This window comes from Vespa mandarinia, chromosome 11 (genome assembly GCF_050613455.1).
Source record: "Vespa mandarinia isolate Hongniang chromosome 11, ASM5061345v1, whole genome shotgun sequence".
Classification (NCBI taxonomy): domain Eukaryota; kingdom Metazoa; phylum Arthropoda; class Insecta; order Hymenoptera; family Vespidae; genus Vespa; species Vespa mandarinia.
The window spans coordinates 2,756,134-2,777,950 of NC_140820.1; the positions used below are offsets into that span (position 1 = coordinate 2,756,134).

General features: G+C 37.0%; 1 protein-coding gene across 1 annotated transcript in view; it reads left to right on the plus strand.

Annotated features, from left to right (window-relative positions):
• The window catches only part of LOC146872664 (uncharacterized), a 30,840-nt gene extending 12,563 nt beyond the window's left edge, over positions 1–18,277 (plus strand). Inside the window, exons 2-4 of the mRNA XM_085660357.1 lie at positions 8,187–8,295; positions 15,227–15,297; positions 18,118–18,277. Coding sequence (XP_085516483.1) covers positions 8,187–8,295; positions 15,227–15,297; positions 18,118–18,277 — 340 coding nt within the window. The remainder of the gene's footprint in view (positions 1–8,186; positions 8,296–15,226; positions 15,298–18,117) is intronic.
• Positions 18,278–21,817: the final 3,540 nt, after the last annotated feature.

The following is a 21,817-nucleotide window of genomic DNA, read 5'->3' on the forward strand; positions in this document are numbered from 1 at the left end:
AAGAACAATGTTCGATTTCGTTCATTCATTTTTACGATGCATCATCGATATGAGACATTTTAAACTTTATCAAACTGTCGTATGGTGGCAGCACCCTCCGCTACAACCCCTAGCAGCATTCAAGTAGTGATCAGTTTGACGATACGATAGGGGTTACTTCCCAGCTATATCCATCGTCGGTACGGCTGGTAAATGTTATTTTACTTATTTCCGAACATCCGAAATTCAGGATCGATTCGGCAAACATTCACAATCGACGTTTTACAAATCTATCGTCGACGATCTCACCGATCTTCAGTGTTTGAGAATGTATAGGAAGAAGCTTAGCAAAGGGAGTTAAAACGGTAGAATGAATAGAAAAATAAAAATCGTCGTTTTAACGGAGAAAGAAATTGAAACGCGTTTGAACTTCTACGAGATATTTGAGACTATTGTGAAAAGACAATTCTAAAATAATGTGGACAATAGATTTCACGTATAACAAATATTCAATTTCTGTGATATTAAATTACTACAAATATTTTGGATAGTTTCTGGTGAATTAAAATCAGTCCAATAGATTAAAAATTTAACAATTATTTTTAAAGTATTTAAATTGGAAATTATTATTAGAAGTAAATTGAGTCTAATTAATGCGATTGTGTTCACGAAAAAAGTTACAATTTCTTACATTTATAATATTGGCTTATACCTAAGTGATATATGATAATGGGCAAAACAATACGAATAGATGTATTCGAGAAATTATGAATTCAATTGTGATGCTCTTTGTGAATTACTTTTTGTGAGTGTCACAAAAGTGTGCTTCGTTATACCTAGCCTCAGAGACAAGAAAAGAGAGAGAGAGAAAGATAGAGAGAGAGAGAGAAAGAGAGAGAGAGAGAGATAGGAAAATATTTCACGACCACGACACCCTGTTATCTTGTCGAGGCACCCTTACCAGAAATGCTCCGGCTCGTTGATTAAAATTCCAAAGTACTTTAGTGCCTCTCACTCTTGCCTTCCACTACTTTCACTCTTTTTACTTTTTCTCTTCCTTTCTCTCTTTCTCTCTTTCCCTTTATTTTATCATCGTTATTATATTTGCTGCACTTGGGTATACCGAAAAAATTGTGCAAGCAGAGAAAAAAAAAAAGGAAATTTTTGACAATGGTCGTTATCATCATCATCGTCATCATCGTCACAAGTTTAAGAGCTGACGCTTAATTTTCGCAAAACATTATTTGAACGTGCTCGATCTTTTGAAGAACAGACAAGGATCTACGCATAGAGGAATGCGTATGTACATAACGAAATAAGCTTCTCTTTGGACTTCTCAAAGTTCTACCTTCGTGTTCACGCGCTTAAAGCCAAAACTAATTCAAAGAACGGGAGTAAGCCCGGTCGAATGAAGTGGATCATCAAGCTAGACGTTTTTGCCGAGGTTTCAATTCAAAGAACGAAGGTTTTCCTACCTTTTCGAGACTTGGAAACGTGTATGTGAATCCGTGTGTTGAAGTGAGACATGGCAAGAGTCTCTCTTTCAAAAGACAATTTCAAAAGGGATGCGCGAGGCCGATGAAGAAACGCGTTGGATTCATTGAAATGACGAAGCTAGCGTAGGATTTTCTACGTCTTTCAACGTCTCGACGTTTCTTTGATATAATTAATTTCATTATCTCGAACTCGTATACCTAGGCTAGGTTGTAGAAGCTTTATGAAGCTCTTCTAACATAAACCAAAAAGATAACTAATGGTTTTGTTTTCTGTTCATCGATTGTATACCTATTTCTTCTCGTTATATAGATTTATTTGAATTGAAACTTTAATGATTGTTAAGGTAACGCAATTATATATATATATTTTTTTTCTTCGACTAATTAATTAATTAATTAATTAGTTCTCTAAAATACATTGTCACCAAAATTCTCTAATAAAAATAAAATTCTATCTATCTTTTCTTCTTTCTTTGCTCGACATCGTCGGCACTTCTCAATGCCATGGTCCAAATTTGTGGCCGTCCAAGGGGGGTCGAGGTAAGTGCAATTATGCTAATCAAATCAAAATGGGCAAGATGCTCGAGAAGCCACAACGGACATGGGAAGGTAATGAGAGGTTACATCGCAGAAGGTCTAGAGTGCCAGTATTAGTCGAGGGTAACCTCAAGGTTCCACATCGAAGAGAAGGAAGGAAGGAAGTAAGGATGGAAGATAGAAAGGAAGAGACGAAAGAGAAGAGAAGAGTTCGGTGATGTAAGGGGACCAAGAAGACGCGACGAACATCAAGACAGAAATCTAATTTCCAAAACGATTCTGCCATTATTGTCCTCGCATTCTTTGCCCACCTCTTGCCAAGACTTTTTCGTTTCCCTTGATCTTTGCCGATAGATTACTATTCTTTGGCCCATTTAAATCGACACTGTACAATTTTTTTTCCAAGAAGATTACCAAGTTGATTAATTATATTATATGTATATATATATATATATTAACCATCATTGCATTATCTTGATTGTCAATTAACGAAATTGCAATTGAACATTTTTAGATCTCATTTTAATTTAACTCAGAAGAAAAGCATTCTATCTTGAACAAGTATGAGCGAAATTAAATAATAATTTTAGTCCATCTTCTACAAAATGCTTCATTTCTTTTACAGCCCATTTTCTTTCCGTCTATCTGTCTCACTTTCTCTCTCTCTCTCTCTCTCTCTCTCTCTTTCTCTATTTTTCTCTTTCTCATCGACTTTATTTTTTCTTCTTTTTCATTCCACTCTTTTACACGAGTTAAGGCAAAACATGTTGGCTAGATCCGGGGCTTATTTTCTGAATTTCGAATGAAATTAACTGTTCTTTCTCTCTCTCTCTCTCTCTCTCTCTCTCTCTCTCTCTCTCTATCTCTCTCTCTTTCTCTTCCGCATAAATTACTTGCACAGGGATATCCACTTTCGGAGGATGAACAAAGGAGAAATGAAAGGAATGAAGATGGAAAGAGCAAAAAAAAAACGAGTTCCCCTAATTCTTACGCAAGCACGTACATTCAAAAAAATGGTAAAAGTTTGCAGAGGTCATTCCAACCTCTATTATAACACCCATTCAACTTGACCATTGCGAATGAACATGAGAGAGAAAGAGAGAAAGAGAGAAAGAGTAAAAGGGTGGTGGTAGTTGGACGGTGGCCAAACGAAACGGATCAAAATTTCATCGGCCGTATCGAAATCGTGGTGGCGTATTGCGATAAAGCTTTTATATGTAACGCCGAAAGGAAGAAGGAAAGGGTAAAAATTGAGGGAGAGAGAGAGAGAGAGAGAGAGAGAGAGAAAGGGGATGAGAAATAAAAAAGAGAAAGATAGACAGAGAAAAAGAGAAAGAGAGATAGAGAGAACACGTTTGTTGAAATATTTCGCACGAGAGGATGACTCTTTCTTTCTCTTTTTTTCTCTCCCTCTCTCTCTCTCTCCTTCTCTCTCTCTCTCTCTCTCATTCTCTCTCTCTTTCTCTCTTTCTCGATTACTAAAAAGAGAGAATGAGAGGGGGGTAAAGGACGAGTGGGAGGGTTGAAATGGCGACAACGGAAATGCAGAAGTTCGATTTATGCGCTAACACGCTGGTTTATTTCGCTCTATCGTGTATCGAGGGGTTAGCGAGAGAAAACGGGAAAGAGCATAGATAGATAGATAGATAGATAGATAGAGAGAGAAAGAGAGAGAGAGAGAATGAGAGAGAAATAGATATAGTGAGAAAAAGAGAGTGAGAGAGAGAGAGAGAGAGAGGGAGACGAAGTACGAACGACGATGATGCATGGTCGATCCGTTCGCGTTACCTCTCCGCACCCTTCTTCCGTCCACTTTTCACTTCGGTCCAACGTAGTGATGTTGCTGGCACGTGTGCGCCCGTGCTTGCATATATTCGAATATGAACGTACACAAATACAAGGTCCGACCTTTCATAGATCGTACGGTACGATCTCAAATGGAAAAAGCGTATTCGTTGGGTTCGTTCGCGTTACGATGCGTTTAGGTGCGTTGACAGTTTCTGTATAAGAGTATTTTTTTTCTTTGTCTTTTTTTAATAATATATCTACATTGCTGTGGTCGCAAGAGAATATTCCATTGAGAGTTTTAAAACAAGCTGTAAGGGTTTAACAAAACGTATAAAAATTAAATCGTTACTAATATGTTATAAATCATGAATAGTTTCTTCATGATAGCTATATATTTGTGTCAGTACTTTATTGCCCCTTTTTGCTCCCTAATCGAAAGATATTCTAGAACGGGATTGAAAATAAATTTCACTGAAGGTGCTAACCCATACAAATTGTCCCATAGTATCCTTAATGGCTTTAGATTCGTGGTAGTACAACGTTTTGTCACTGTTACCCTTTCGATAGTATCCTCGGTCGGTCGATTACATTTGTCTATATCATTTTCGGATCTCTATTAAAAAAATTTCTTTTCGTAAATTATGTTTGTTATTTAATTAATAAAATTTATTTCTTCATATAATTTTATTTTCTTCTCGTAAATATTCTAGAAACGATTTATTCAATCGACGATAAAGTGGGAAAGATCGTAAAGAATATTTCTTACGTAAAAGTTTGCCTTATTTATCCTGAGTAATTACAAATTATTAAGAAAATTGATTCACGTTACAAACTTCGTTTCAACTTTCGACAATTTATAGTTTATAATTAAGGTAAGAAGTATCGTAATTTTTCTGGAACGATACTTAATAGCATACTCTCTTGATCATTCAGATGGATCTTACGGGAACTCGATGTTCTACCAATTGATATTAAAAATAAGTACCGAAGGAAACTTGTTTTATGAAAACTTGTAGAACGAGGATTTAATTTTTCAAATCAATATCTTGTAATTAGAATATAGTCGTTCGATATAAATATATATATATATATATATTTAAGAAAAAAAAAAGCAAAAGAATCGACAGTGTTTTAAAGTGAAAAAAAAAAAAGAAAAAAAGGAAATTAAAAATAAGTACAGTAGGTAGAAGCTGTTAAATGCACGATAAAGAAACGATAGAAAGTCCTAATTATGCAAGTAACAATTGCACGTCGTCTCTACACTGCTCGACTGTTACAATTATTAAATCATAATATCGATATACTATAGGTTTTCAACCGTAAGGCGTGTAAGGACTATCATTATAACCAGCTATCAGAGTATTCGATATAAATCGAATACTTTCTGAAATTAAAACTTTTCAAGAAAATCGTCTACAAAATCGAAAGCTTATTCCAACAATTAACGTAATCGCCGTGAGCTCATAATTAGGTACAGCTGTTTCGTTATACACGATAAATGGTACTTCAACTAACTTTTTACATATCAGTTATCGTTCAAATAACTTTCATACCGGGTGATTTGATCTACTTCAGGGATGTTTTTTTTTTCTTTTTTTTTTTAAATCAACCCACGTTCGATATAAAATTCTACAGTTTCTCGTGCATATACAGGCTAAATAATTACTCATATACGATTGTTCCTGAAGTTTTTCAAAAGTTACTTAATAATTTAATATTTTCTAACTTATAAACTCACGTTATGAATAAATAGATTCACATGTTCTTACTTGAAGAAATGAAAGAAACAAATGTGTTTCAAGGAAAAGATACAACACACAAAAAAAAAAGAAAAAAGAAAATATATACAAAAAGAAAGTTGATAACCATCGCCGACAAGAAGAACGCTTGAGACAGGAGTTGGCGACTCATTACAACCGGCAAATGGATGAAATAAAAGAGAGGAAAAGAAAAAGAAGAAAAGATAAAAAAGAGAAAGAAAGATAGAAACGGTGGTGAGACGCGTAAGCTTGGTGCGTGCGAAAGGCGCTCACGGCGAGCGTGCTTTGGAGAATAATGTTTTTTTCTGCAGAAGCTTCGCGTTTTGCTATTTCCCCGTCGGTTATTATAGTCGGGGCGGAGGGACGAGGGTCGGGAAGAGGGGAGGGGCGGGGGAGGTAGAAAAGCAACGTGTGGATCGCGTGAACGGTGCCACCAATAGCGGCGACGTTTTCAGTCTCGCACGAAGCAACTGGAAAGAGAGATCGAGAGAGCGTGTGGATCAGTGAGAGAAAGAGAAAGAGAGAGAGAGAGAGAGAGAGAGAGAGAGAGAGAGAGAGAGAGAGAAAGTTGCACGCGATGTGTCAACGTGCGATGCACGCAAAACACGTCGAGACAAATAGAACAAAAGGGAGTCAAAGGGGAAGAGAGGGTAAGAGGGATTATACGGGCTTGTCCGCGACAAGGGAAAGGAAAGGTGAAAAGGGGTGAAAAAGGGTGCGTTACCTTTAACCCTCCCACTAAACGTCACCACCTCCATCCATCCCTATCCCCTCTCCCACCACTCTAACTCAACCGTTCTTTCAGTACGCGTTTTAAAGCCCTCAGGATACGAAAAATTTCCGATTGCTTTATGCAGCCTCGACCTTTTTGTCTGGCGTCAGGGGATCGCTCGCAAAAAATTGACTTGGATCATTGTTAAAAATAACCATCTTTTTTCCTTTTTCTCTCTATTGGACATTTCTCAGTTTAATTCTCAATATAAATCATCGAGATCATCTTTATAATCATTATCATTTCTATATATTTCCTGATTCAAAATCAATGATCTAAGTCTCTTTATGTAAGAGTCCATCTTTCTAATTCATTCTTTAACTCGTTTGTTACTCAAATCTCGTATATAAGTGCGTGCTTTGAATAGGAACTAAGAGACACTTCCGGTATTCTTTTCCTCGATGATCATTCATTTGACGATCATTTCGTGACATTGTTTAATAGGAAACTCCGAGTATAAAATATGAATTTCATAGATAAGACGATCGTGGATGGATTAACGGAGTGAAGTTTGTTGAATTAACCAATGGTAAATGCATTGCATATTCTTGGGTTAAAGGGGAGAGCGATGATAAATTAAGCCCACGCGAACATAAGCAGAATAAAGGCATAAGTAAAATAAAAACAAGTATTTTAACGATAATACAATCGAGAATAATATATCTAGGCTTTTTCTTTTGATCTTGATCGTCGGAGACCTCGATCTTAAGCGAGGCTATTATAAAGGTACATTCGAAGTAGATAACAAATGCTCGTTTCACGTTTTACGATGATTTAATTTAAGGTAGATATTATGCGCATGGATCTTAAAACTAATTTAAAATATAAATAATGAGTGTTAAATAAATCAACGTGTTCGTGCATAACCCACACGTCCATGAACTTTATTATCATCTACTGATGATCACAATTTATATATTTTGTAATAAATTGTTTCGAGATGAAGCGGAAGAAATATAGGTTTAGCATTTTTATTAAAAAAATATTTAAATTTTTTAACAAAGTACCAGCTGATAATTGATTCCTTCGTTTATCTTCATTCATTAATTTCATTCAGATTTTTATTGTTTAAATATCTATAAAGTGAAATATATATATGCGACAATAATCGAGATCGAATATTTTTGAGAAATTCTGAACGAAGACGCGACTATTTCGACTGGAAATCGTAGAGTACATTAAAGAGATAAGCTCAGTAGACACGCAGGCATCTAGACAGCTCGCGCCGATTTGGCCATGCCGCGATAAGACATGCCTTTAGACTCGCGTGTCGCGTTATTTCACGACCCGTTCTGAATATTTATAAGGACTGTCCGTTTGTCCGTCAGAGGGGTCTGCTCGCCACCTGCCTGCTTGCCTTCCTGCATTTTCATTTTAAACTTACGGACCTGTCGCGACCAGATTAGGAGCGAAGATACTATAAATGAAATATTTCATTTCTATCTCTTTCTTTCGATACTTCCAAATCTACTTTTTTATCGTAACAATTGGATATTATCTACTTTAATATTCGACTCTTTCTTTTTTCTTTTTTTCTTTTTCCTTTTCTAGAAAAAAGATTGATTATTATTAAAAAGCAATTTTCTTTCGATAGATAAGAAATGATTTTCTTTCGGATGAATCACCGCTTATAATTTCATTTGGTCAAGATCGAAAGCAAAAAGAAAAAAAAAAAAAAAAAAGAAAAGAAAAAAGAAAGTGATATTAATCTCACGCTAATAATACAACGCGTCTGCTTTTGATCGTTCGAAGATGAATAAAAATAAAATAAAACTATTATATGCGATGACGAGGGAGGAAAGAGATGGAGAATGCCGCATCGTTGATCGCCTACGTAACATAATGAACGACGAACGACGCTTTTTCACGACCATCTCCACCTCCTATACTTCCAAAAAAGGTTCCACCCCATGAGGTGATTAAATTTCACGCAGCGAGTCTCAGAGAAACACGCTTTCGTTCAGTCATGGAGGGTGCCTTCGGTAGGGGGTGCGAAACGTCGTTCGTACGTTTGTCGTTCGTTTGGCCGAAAGGTGCCGGTCCGATAGAGAATCGAGGGAGAACCCTCAATTCACCCCTTGCATGACGTGGCATCCGCTTTCACGCGAGATCGACGTAATCTCTCGAGGATGCGAAAGAATTGTGCCCGTGAACGGATCCACCTGTCGACGCGTAACCCCGTCATTCTTCGATCCTTTCTCGATCTTTCAGCGATTCATGATTCTTTCTTCCTTATTTTTTTTTCTCTCTCTCTCTCTCTCTTGTTTTCCTCTCTTTTTTTTTTTTTTTTTTAACCTTCGTCATCCTTCAAATGGCAATCATATCGATTGTAATATACATTTTATTTTTTGATCAGATACATATAAAAGATAATAGTTTCATATTGCAAGCAAGTACGATTTTTAAAAGGTTTAACAATCAGATGATTAGTTGAGAAAATTTCTATTGGTCGTGACACATAAATCGAGATAATCTTCTTCCCAATGGAGGAACAAAAAGAGGAAAGCAGAGTGGATGTCACGATTTATTTTTCAATGATGTCGTTCCCCTACGATCGAAACGTATACGACGTTTATAGAAAAGGGGTGTCGAGCATCATCCCAAGGTATAGTTGTTGATGACTATAGTTGTAGCCGTTTTGAATAATTCAATGAGAGCAACTAATTGTATTCATGCAAATCAGCATAACGGGCAGTCGAGATGGGTGCCTCTTGATTTTCGAAGGATGCGGGAGAAGGGAGATAAGGCGAGAGAAAAGGGGGTGGAGAGGAGGGGTGGTGAAGAGAGTGGTCTCTTCGTCACGTATTCCCCTACCATTTTGTTCTTTATCTCTTTTCCTTTCATGCGACCAGGGTTACAAATTATTGCTATCGTGTTTTTATTAATATTTCATATTTCCATATTACTTTTAACATTTATACACGTTTTTATAATTATTGCAATTAATATTCTTATCTCTCTCGCGAAAGCCAGTGGATATCATCATTTTAAACGAGAAGAAGGGTAAGAGACGTGAGGAGTGGCTCATGTCGCACGCATTTTCACCCCCTTCGGCCGTTCTCTATGTAGAAAACAGATCCCGCCCTTTGATTAAGCGAAACATAACCTCCAAGGGATTATCTAAATTGCTTCGTGAAATGAATTAACGACGTTCGTCGATGATCGTCACTTTCGCCCTCTCCGTTCGATTTGCCCCTTCCTTCCCCTCACTTTGTCCGAGAGCATATGGAGTCACTCGATATGAGATAACGATAAACGAGAGGGTGGAATGTAAACGAATCCATTGCTTTCCCTGTTCGCCGATAGCTATTCGACGTTCCAGAAAAAAAAAATCGTTTAATCTTTAATTTATTTTGGTTATTTCATTGCTAAAAATTTTCTCTATTGCAAATTATTCTTTAATATCGCTTTTGTGTACGTACCTATATGTATATATATATATATATATATATATATATATATATATATATATATATACGATACTATATTCTCAATAACGATAAAATATTTTTATAGGAATGTAAATGTCAAGTATATTTAAAGTAAACGAGAAAAATATTATATATTGAGATCGGAGCTACTCGCGTTTTCTTGGAAATCCTTGCTTGTTTACGTTTGCTCATCTCTTTGAAAGGAGGTACGAGTTAAGAAATGAAATTCTTCAAAAGTAAGGAACAGAAGTGCATTACAGAGAGGAACAATTATGAGAAACTGCAATACTACCGAATGATACTTCTTCTTCTTCTTCTTCATCTTCTTCATCTTCTTCTTCTTTATGCGTTTAATTTGTTAAAGCCAGAGACGATTAATGCGAAAAAAATTTTCTCTTCATTTTTTGAAAGATCAACAGAATGTATCTAATATTCATAGTTCTTTTTTTTTTCACATGTAAGAGATTTTTCTTCATATATATTTTTCCTTTTTAAATTCAAACATAATCCTTGAAACTAACTGGTATAATCACTGAATGGTATTTCTCTTTCAGTTGCTTTAAGCAAAATCTTCGATTTTATTCATACTAGCAAGCATATACACAAAGCAGTCATACAACAAAGGATATTGAAAGTCGATCCAGGACATACGCTATCCTTCCATATACCCTTCGTAAATCCGAAAGGGAAGCTTTCCGGTCTTTCGTGGAAACGAAGAAATCGATGAGCAACGGCATAACGCGCGAGCATAACCCTCGAGAAAGGGATAAATTATACGGGCGGAGATCGTATCGGAAATTCCATCTGTATCTTGCGAGCACACGTTGGCTTAGGCTAAGAGGGTTGAAAGACAGAACGAGATTGGGTAAAAGAGAAGAAGAGAGGGTAGAAACGTGTCTCGTCCTCACGCAACGGTATGCGATAGGGTGCATTTACGAAATTAGAGCAATGCGCGTGACTGTATCTTAACAAGAGCCAATGGCACGGAGGTAATGAGTGTAATGCGATGACAAGCGACTCTGAACAATGAGTCATTTTATTCATTTATACATACAAGACAGACTGTATCATTCTCATTCCTTTTAATTTCCTGTTTATTTACCCTCATATTTCATTCTTCTTTCTCTCATTTTATTTATTTCTTAGAATTTATTTGTCCCTCATTCGCACCTATTTTGTTTTAATAAATTTACTTTTATCTATATATATATATATATATATATATATATATATATATATATATATATATAATCTTCATCCATTTTAGAAAAATCTCACTTAAGTGAGAATTCGTTTCCCAACTTATATCATAGTTTTTAGTAAAGCTTTTCACTGACAAAGGATTACTTTTATATCCCTTTTCATTTACTTTTTAAGACCAAGCACAGTCAAAGCTTCCGCTCATCTCTATACCTCGTCGTCATTCCCTTCAATATTTATCTTTAATTTTTCAACGTTTTTTTACCCAATTATCTTTCCATGAAGGGCGTTAAAAAAGAAAAAAATCGAGCCTTGAAAGTAGATTTAATAAAAAGTACTTTGCCGTGGGTAGAACAAAAATCGAAAGCGGTTTTGGATTTTGGTCAGCAATTCGTACGATTTATTTAATCTCTAATTTCATTTCTTTTATGTCCATTAATAATTATTTGTACGTTTTTATCAGATTTCTTTACTTTTAAGTCGATTTAATAATAATTAAGTATCCATACATTCCATAAACAATTTTGTTTAATAACCTACAAACGATCAAAGGATTCTCAGTTAACCGTGATTGCGTTTGAACCATTTTTTGAGGCGCGAAGACGTCGCGCTATCTGCTCGATATTCACGTGGCGAGCGACCCCTCAACGATTTTACCCTTACAGACTCGATGGACGTACAATGACATCGACAAAAACGTCGTGAAAAAGTATCGTCGCGCGTCGCGTTGCAGTTCATCGGCGTTTCTAGAGCCGCTCTCACACGGCTCCATATTTCGAAAGGCTGAAAGTTAGCCTTTAGGCGGAAAAGCTTTTTATTTTCAAGGGTTTTCGAGTAAGGAACGACCATGAGTATTATACGAACCGATGCATTATGCAGCGACTGTTTGAAGTCCGTGCCTTCTCTTCTACCTCATCCCTTCCCATCCCTTTTTTAACCCCCTTACTACCCTCCCGTCACTTCCTACCTCTTTTTCTTTTTCTCTTCCTCTTCCTCTCTCTCTCTCTCTCTCTCTCTCTCTTTCTTTCTCTCTCCTCTTTTCGGTGAGCTTCGAGTCATCCTCGCCATCCACCCTTTCCTTTTACATTTTTTTCCGACGGGACTCGTTCGCATCAGGAACGTATCTACCTTTCGTACTTTCCATTTAGAAACGTTCCTGTTAAGACTTTCGACATTTTTTATTTCTTGTTTTAACTTTCAAACTGTCAAGGACTTCTGAGGGGTTTCTCAACTTTCGTCATTGAATTTTCTTTCTAAAGTTCATCTTTTTCAGTTTTGTCTAAATGAGAAAATGTTAATAATCGAGTTTAATTTGTAAATTGTAATTTGGAAGGAATTTCTTAAATCAATTATTTCTTTTATTACTTTTATAATATATTATATTAATTATATGTACTTTCATAAAAGCATAAGCTAAGACAAAATCTATTGATAAATCGAATAAAATAAAAGAGTAAAAAATAATACAGCCCTGGTCGTCGATGTGAAAGTCGGTATGGAGAAACGCGTACGCGTAGCTCTAGACGTCGTCGTGTATCGACGTTGAAGTCCTTGGCTTCAACAAGGACGCTTGTTTCACGACGCAAGTGGAAACGTTTTACGACAAAAGTGTATCGACCATGCGCTACGCCCAAAGTGATTTGAAATCGCGATCTCGCAAGAATGGTTAGTACTGAAGACGTAAGTCTGGCATGATTGCCAAGCTTATGATTCGACAATGTCAAGGGTAGCTAGCTCTCTAATGGACCGACGGTTAGAACTTTCTTCCTACTTCAATATAATGAGAGAATTCAATGAAATATTTTGAATTTGACAAATCCTTTCAGAATGTAAAATGTAAAGATTTATAAAAAGAATTATTAACGTCAATAATAGAGATATCCTGAATTATTAAATTATCTTGAAATTTTATGAATAATGTTGATTTAAACGAACAAAAAAGATTCAATGTAAATGATAAATCATTCGGATATAGCTAAATAAATTGACAACTATGACATTTTATGATGTAATGGAAAAAATCGAAGAAAGGGAGAGTGCTAATTGCACATCGTGACGAGATATAAATCGCGTACGCAAGCCGAATATTGTCCAACACTATCGCGATATTTCTCCGTCTATAGAGAGATATTAAACACGGTTCCAATTTTAAAGCCGCTTTTATTATTCGAATAAAACGTCGCGTGCCTGGCACATTTCCTGGGCGGTATATGTCATGAAAATAATGATAAATTGTAAGAACAATGAAATTCGGATTCAGCTAAAACAAGAATGACGATAAAAGGAAAACAATAAGAAAGAGAGAGATAGAATGCATACCTATCAATGATTTAGATGGAAAGTTTATAACGTATTCGTAAACACGTCAATTATTCGATCATATCGACTAACGAATTAAATTCTGAATATTACGTGAAATCATTTATATCAAACATTGATTTCTATGAATAATTTTATATATTAAATAGAACAATATATACATGTTATGTAATATTTTTCTCGATTTTATGAGATTACTATAAACTGGTTGGACGTTTGTATTATTTTCGTGTCTATATATTTCGTATATAAATGATACAGAATTTGACTGGTTCAAAAAGAGTTTATTTGAAAAACGTCGGAAATGGAATTTCGACTTAATATAATATCTTTTAAGCCTATCGGTTTCCATATCTTCAGCTCTCACCCTCGCTAGTTGCTTTTCTCCCGGAGAAAAATCCGCAGTGATTCGCTGAGGGAAGCTACCGAGTTTAAAAGCGAGAAAGAGAGAAATAGATAATGTAAGAGAGAGAGAGAGAGAGAGAGAAAGAAGGGATACGATCTTTTCCACAGGAATGTGCTTCAAAGGACGATAAACTCGATGGAATTCAACCCGCGGACTCCGACTTGACTTGTAATAAATTTTTAATATAAACTAATGTGCCAGTATTACTCATGATTATGAGTATTGCTAAGGAATATGAGGAGAGAAGAGAAATGGCAAGTGTTCATAATGCGCAGGATAAATGTTCAAGATAAATATGTGCTTTTACCCTCGATAGTTATCGTTCCTAAAGACGTGGATCCAATTTATGTGAATTTATATGAGATAATAAGTTCGTATAAAAAAAAAAAGAAAAAGAAAAAAAAAGAAAAAAGAAGAAAAAAAAAGAAGAATTCCAAGATGAAATATTAATCGACAAACAAATTATCCTCATAAACAAGAATATCTCAATTTGTTATTATATCGCAAAATGTGAAACAATTTTTTAACGTTTTAAGAAACGATGAATTTATTAGCAAATACAATTTAAACACTTTCACATGAACACGAAATCTCTTAAATTTCTTTGTTCTATGAATTCAATCCTTTGAGAGCATCGACTAAGATATTATGGAACACTCAAACACGTGTTAGAAGATGGATCTTAGCAACGGCATCGGCATCGTGTACGATGTTTTCCTTGAGTCCTAAGGTGTTAGCAAGCTACGATGAGAGTGTGGTACGGGGTGTCAGAGTGAGGTCGCGTAATCTAATTTGCTGGCACTCGGCTGTAGTGTTGCCGTTAAACGGCAATGTACGCAACCCCTGGTACAGGAACACAAACCTCTTCCTCTCTCTCTCTCTCTCTCTCTCTCTGTCTCTCTTGGTGTTCCACCTTCAGAGCTGTTTCGACCCTTCCGTTCTAGTTCAATAGAAACTGCGTCAACTTCCCTCTCTCACCCTATTGCCTTCTCCTTCTCCCTTTCCACTTTCCACCTATGCGTTCCGCAACAACCCTCTGACACCGCCGCCATTGCACCGGCAGACTTAACAACAGCAATGCATTAATACGCGTGCTAGGCACCTATAATGGCGCTGTCCGAGCGAAAGGAATCGTTACACCCCTTTTCCAAAGATGGACCCTAATCCTTTTCATCCAGCTCGTTCACTAGGGTCAGATTGAATGAAGGTAGAACATTGTGTACTTCTTGGTATTATCGTTTTTACAAACGAGATTATGGCTGGGCTCAAGTTATAGCGTAAAATATCGTCCAATAAGTTGTATTTACTATGTAATTACAAATTTAGGAATTAAAAACGATATTAGAATAAGACAAATCCATTGATTTGTGAATTTTCATTAGTGTTTTATCTGGATCACATTTGGAATATGTTTCAGGTGTAGACTTTAATTATTTAAAATTCTAATATTTATAAGTTTCTTATTAACTTCTTTACATTTGTTCACTGTTATATGAGCTATGATCCATCTGTAAATTTTAAAACATCTTCAATTTCAGAAAAACATCCATAAGCCACTAATTGTTTCGGCACAACATAACGACGATCTCAGTACCAGAGTCACATCGAAGTAGAACCATTTACCGAAATATACAAGCAAGTTCGTGGAAAAAAAGAAAAAAAAGAAAAAAGAAAGAAGATACTAAAAGCTCACCGCACGTGGCCGTTATCCTCAAGAGCAATAAGCTTCCAACTCTGTGGTCTCTCAACGTTCGCTTAACGAGCCACCACAACGGTTTGCCAACTATCGCGGCTACCACATCGCATCAGCGCGAAAGGACCGGGCTATTCTTTTAAAAGGCTACTGTGCAACCCGCACGTTAAAGCCCCTACCACCGAAAAGTGCATTAATTAAATACGCGCGCGCGCTTACGCATCGGCCGATGACTAATGAAGGGCACTTTTGTGTTTCTCTTCCTCTCTTGCACTCTCGCACTTTCGTAAAACACGAGCCTTGTTTTCACATTGCAAACGTGCCGTTCGCAATATTTGCACACGCTATATTTCCTACTCGTCGATTCGTACTTCCATTTCCCTTTCCCTCTTTCCCCTCCCCCTCTCTCTCTCTCTCTCTCTCTCTTTCTCTTTTTCTTTTTGTAAGCCTCGAAAAACACCAGAATACACAAGCCACCTACTCTTTTATATTTTCATCCCTTTTTTTGCCCTTCATTCGCGTAGATGGTTACGGATCGTGGCTATGAAACGAATACTATAATGGTAGAAATGGAGAATTTTATAGAGAAAAAGAGAAAGAGAAGTAGAAAGAGAAAGAGATACCTAACTACGACAAATGGTTAATATTAGCTTACTCTTTTTCTCATCGTGGTACATTTTCTTTTTCTAATTTGCCGTATAATCCAAGGCATGAGTCAAGCCGAACGATGATTACCTTCGTTCGTACGTATTCTCCGTGGATTTAAAGTAGAAGCGATAAATATTGGAACCCTCGAAGGATAGGCTAACCCTTCGTAGCTCAATGTTACGACGGCTCTCTTTCTCCCTCTCTTCCTCCCTTTTTTGCTCTCTCCTTCTTCCTTCTCTTCTAGACTATATATATACCTACCCTCTTTCTGCGTGTCCTAAGGGATTACTAGACGGCAGAGCGAGCCGACATTCGCGAATGTATTGAATATAAAAGCACGTAAGTAGATAGTTCCTGGAATAACATAGCGAGAGTCCCGTCTGCGACGGTACACTGCTATATAAAATAGAGAGGGTGTAGAGAAGAGTGAAAGAGAAAGAGAGATAAAGAAGTGCGGGGTGAACCATTTTGGGTGTCTCGATCCCTTCCAACCCCGATGTAAACGAATAATAACCACGAATTACCTCACGACCCTTGGCGACCTAGCAGCGTCAAGAAAATATGTATGCCATTTGGATTCCCAGCGTGCCGTTTACATACATGCCAGCAAAAGCTTTTTCGAGAGGAGTCGAATTCGACTGTATAAGGGGTTGAGATCCACTCGACGCGAACCAGGACGAGCGTCCTTGAATAACACCATCTGTGGTCTTCCGTTTGGCCATCTCTCTATCTTTCTCTTTTTCTCTTTATCGAGAAAAGCAAGGACTCCTTTCTTTCTCCTGAAGGATAATTTATTTTCTTCTTGCGAGTTGTCGATGTTGAAAATTTTCTTACCTTTTTATTTCTTCAATCGTTCCTATTGATCGACCTGAAGATAGAAAACACTTTAGGTAGAAGTAAATTGTACTTCATTTATCGTTTTATTTCGAAAAATATAGAAATAAATCTTTTTATTAAATTTTTTATTTAATGCCCACCTAAGATGATAACACTCCACAGCAAGGAATTGGAAAAGTAAACCAGGGATAGGGGTGGAAGTCATTCTCTCTTGTTGATAAGTGGCATCCGTTACTCTTGTGGGGGCTTATGGCAATTTGAAACATTAATTGCGGATTAAACAGAGGTCGGCTGGATATATACATTGCAGAGGTAATTATGCCGCGGTAATCTCCGGCCAACCATCCACACACTCGCTATCCACATTCTCTCTCCGTTCGATCCTAAACGTTGCATGGGTTTCGCTTTGCATCCGTCCGTACTTGATGCGGATTGCATGCATGCGCCTACGTATGTCCACCTTGTCTCTCTCTCTCTCTCTCCCTCTCTCTTTCTCTCTCTCTTCCTCTCTCTCTTCCTCTCTCTCTTCCTCTCTCTCGTTTCAACCCTCTATGCATCCCACGTCGTTAATCTACTATACGTGATTGACAGTAAGTACTAGTCAACGTACTATAGATCAACGCACGCCTCGTCGCCGAAATGGGGCCTTAAGCTAGCTGGCTTTCCACTTTGAAATCGGCTATTGCATCGTGTCGCTTGACCTCAGCATTTGTTTGTTCATTAAATGTCTCATATATATATTTTTTTTTCTCAATAATATAACTAATAATCTTTCACTTGAAATTTATTGAATTTACTGTAATAACATTTATAGCGAATTCAATAACTTTATATCGTAATCCTGCATCATCGATTTGTATAACAAAATTCGTTGTACAAACTAAATTTAATTAATCTAAAATATTTTCTCTTTGAAAAAAAGAAAGAAAATGTATTCCAATTAACTTGGCAAAACAACAACATCAAAGTTTGTACATTGCAACGCAGGTATACACAAGACTCAGCTAACAAACATTCGCGATTTAACAATATTTGCTTACTACCTCTCTCTCTCTCTCTCTCTCTCTCTCTCTCTCTCTCTCTCTCTCTCTCTGTCTCTCTTTCTCTCTCACTCTTTTCTTATTTCATACGCACGTCCAACGATGCTCGCTTTTCCCAGCAGAAATTTACGGAAGAGTAGGCCGGGCTCGAGTAAGATTACGGTAACGAGGTGTCTGAAACGACATCCTGTATTAACGAATTCCATTATAGGAACAGTTATGGCGCGACGCTATCGTCACCGATGTGCTCGGGGAGGTACGGCACGTACTACGACCTTCTTGCAGACTTCCACTTTACCTTCATCCGCCTAAAAGCCTCGGCAAGGTCGAATACTTCGGCCGACGGAAGCGTAATACTTACGTATTTCTAGAGTCTCGAAATCGTTTCTCCAAGAAGGGGATAGAGTCGAGCGTCGATTAAATCTCTGATTAAAATCATTTCGAAATGGTATTTTACCTTCCTTGATAAGATTAATTGCCACTGATAACGAGAAACAAAAGACTCTTTACAATGAGATAATTAATAGGAATGGCTTTTGTGACAGGGATGATTTTATGAATTTTTCTCGTTCCTCTATATCGTTTATAAACAGGCACATAGTGTAGAACCTATATAGTGTAGAAACGAATTTAAGCTTCTTACAGGAAAATGGATGAGTAGAAAAATATAGATGAAAGGATAGAGGTATCACAAGGTCAGGGCTACCTATTCTCAACAAAGAAGAAAAGTAAAAGATAACGTTTATTCGAGATCTCAGAAATATTCTAATCCAGCCTTTTTCCTATTCTCTTCCAACGTCACATCGTCTCTCCTACGCATCGTGGCAGCTGTCGGCCACACAAAAGTTCTTCCCTTTCAAGCTCCCTATACTAGCTCCCTTTTTTATTTTCACATTTATAGTCCTCTCCCTTCCTCTTAAAGAATTTATGTATACAGATCCAGCCAACCTTTTCCTTCCTTCTCTCTCTCTCTCTCTCTCTCTCTCTCTCTTCCCTTTCCCTCTTTCTCTTTCTCTTTCTCTCTCTCTATTCTGGCTTGACTAACAACAATGTAGAGATTTATTATATAAACACATGATATTCTCAGTGAGCTATTGTGTTATTTTCGAAAAAGAAAGAAGGGTTGAAAGGATTAGGGTAAAAAGGCAAAAGAAAAGACGTGCTGGACATGAAAAGAAAAGGTCGAGGAAGGAATAGAAAAGGAAAAGAAAAGAAGGGAAAAGAAGGAGAGAGAGAGTGAGAGAGTGAGAGAGAGAGAGAGAGAGAGAGAGAGAGAATGACCAGAAATGTGACATTTACCATTTAACAGACGAATGCATGATACAATGCGACGTTTGAGCATTGGCTTAAAGTTTTCGCATATCAGGTCATGTCTAATCTTATTTCATAGAAAGCCGTTCTTTCTCTCTATTTCTCTCTCTCTCTCTCTCTCCTTCTCTCTCTTTAAATTTGTCTACCTTGTATGTCATTTTCCAACGAAATCAGTTAATTGCCAGCAATTATCATTTCACAGATATTGCCATCATAATATTTTCATTATATTAATTGAATATTTTATTAGCAATTTTAAGTACGAACTTACAACTTGATTGTAAACAATTAAAAATTATGTGAAAAATTTGAAAAGTCTGAAAAATTCAGAATTCAAATCCATAGAAAGCTATCAATTTTCTTTCAAACAAGCTTTATGGAGGCTATCAATTTATTCCACCAGTCATCCGTAGAGTTTATTTATATGTCTATTCAAAAACACCCTTCCAACTTTTCATTTTAAGGAGCAGTGGAAAGAGAAAAAGAAGAAGAATAAGAATAAGAAAAAAGAAGAAGAAGAAGAAGAAGAAGAAGAAGAAGAAGTAAAATAAGAAGAAGCTTGTTTCTCTTCAGTTAAATATTTCAATCGCGTTTGGATTCGAAGAACAGGAGAAATAATAGCTCAGTTCCCCATAACACACGCTCTTCTCTTTAGATCCATATTCTCATCCTCGTCCTCTTACCGTCGTATTTCATTGTTCAAGCGACGTGACTCGCGAAAATGCTGGCCGTTACCAGTCGTCGACGATGCTTGTAGGTGTTGTACGTAAGATGGAAATCAGAAATGACGAAGAGAAAATGTGTGAGAAAGGAACATGTATATACAATACGACAGAAGAGACAAAGATAAAGAGAGAGAGAGAGAGAGAGAGAGAGAGAAAGAGAGAGAGGAAGAGATAGGAAGAAGATGATAACGTGGGAGGAAGGGAAGAGAAGAGAGGGCTCCCCGCGGATCGTTAATAATAATTACGAATTAACGTGCCCGGACTAAAGCTGCACCATGGGATTGAAATCGCCGCAAATGTAAAGTTATGACGAGAATTTATAACGTAGCGGCGCGGTGCGGTGGTAGCTCGGACCGGCAAAATGGTTGGCGTACGGAGGAAAAGAAAGCCCCGTTTAAACGGGCTACGCTACGATAAATTACGCAATGCAAGGAGTAAAAGTATTATGCAAAATTATATGTTCTTCCTTGTTTCATACCCTTTAGCAATACCTCGAGAAAATTTCAAAACTACCGCAGAAGTATACATTACTCTGAATTGTAAGTACATAATAATAATGTTTTGTTTCTTATCAACATTGTTTTATTATTTTTATGATATATCCCTTTTCAATGTCTTTTATCTATGGCTTTACCAATGGCTTTTACATTGGTTACAGTTAAATTGTTATATAGCACATTAAATGAACATTTTACAGTTCGCAAAGGAACCTCGAAACGTTTATGTCTTTGAAACGAGTCGAAGGAACTGCGAGTTACGACGACGAGTGACCGATCGTTCTTAATGAAGGAAGAGTCGATAAACTTAAAGGGGATCCATTTTCAAAGTCGGTCCAAAGCAAGAGAGAAAGAAAGAGAGAAAGAGAGAGAGAGAGAGAGAGAGAGAGAAAAGGAGAGAAAGAGGAGATAGAAGTTTCGGTGAGCGGAAGAGAAATTTGGAGAACTCGAAGGAAGACGAGCTTTCGGGGTATGAGTTTCAGGATAGAGGCGAAACTTTCTGCATCGTCACGTGACGATGAAACTTCCGAGTGCAACCGGTGCACCGTAGAATAATTGGTTATACTTCGAAGCCCTGCGAAGCATATAATCGCAAATATAGGACGGTTCTAAGAGCATTAGGAGATCTTGTTTCGGAGGCACGATCCCCAAAGACAGTGGCACGCTTCGACCATGTCTTGTCCAAGTATTCCTTTTTCATTTCCCCCAAAATATCATCCGTTTTATCCACTAAAGCATTTACGAAAGATTAATAAAATATCAATTAAAATTTAAATTTAAAAATTTTCCAACATCTTTTAAGAGAACTGATTCTTACCTACTTTTTATATTTGATGATTGCAAATATTATTTCATTGATTTTTATTCAAATGTTTATGACTATTAATATTTCACGAACTATCAATATTTCAAAGAAAAAAAAATAATACAGTAATAACGAATTGGTGTGCAGTGTGCCAACCTTCCATCGATTCCCCGAAGAGTGACGCTGCGTTGTAGACGATTTGATCGACTTTTTGAAATATTTATACTTCGCGTTCGAAGCTCTTTCCGATCCTTCCTCGAAGCTCTAGAACCACCAAGCGTATATCGACCGTAAGAAAACGTCGTATTTTCAAGGGAAGTTTACGCTTCACATGGGGTATTAATCGAAGTGATACCGGGGTATAGTGCACACACGCGCGCAAACACACAAACACACATATACACATATATATACACATATACAAAATACTCAGACACTCATATACGTATACACAGGTATACGTAGAGTGACTGGGACGTTTTGCAAGAGGCACACTTACCGGCGTATCTCCTAGCCGATTGAATTATTAAACCTATTCGGGTGTGAAGGATAGATGCTTTCGGGTTAGCTAAT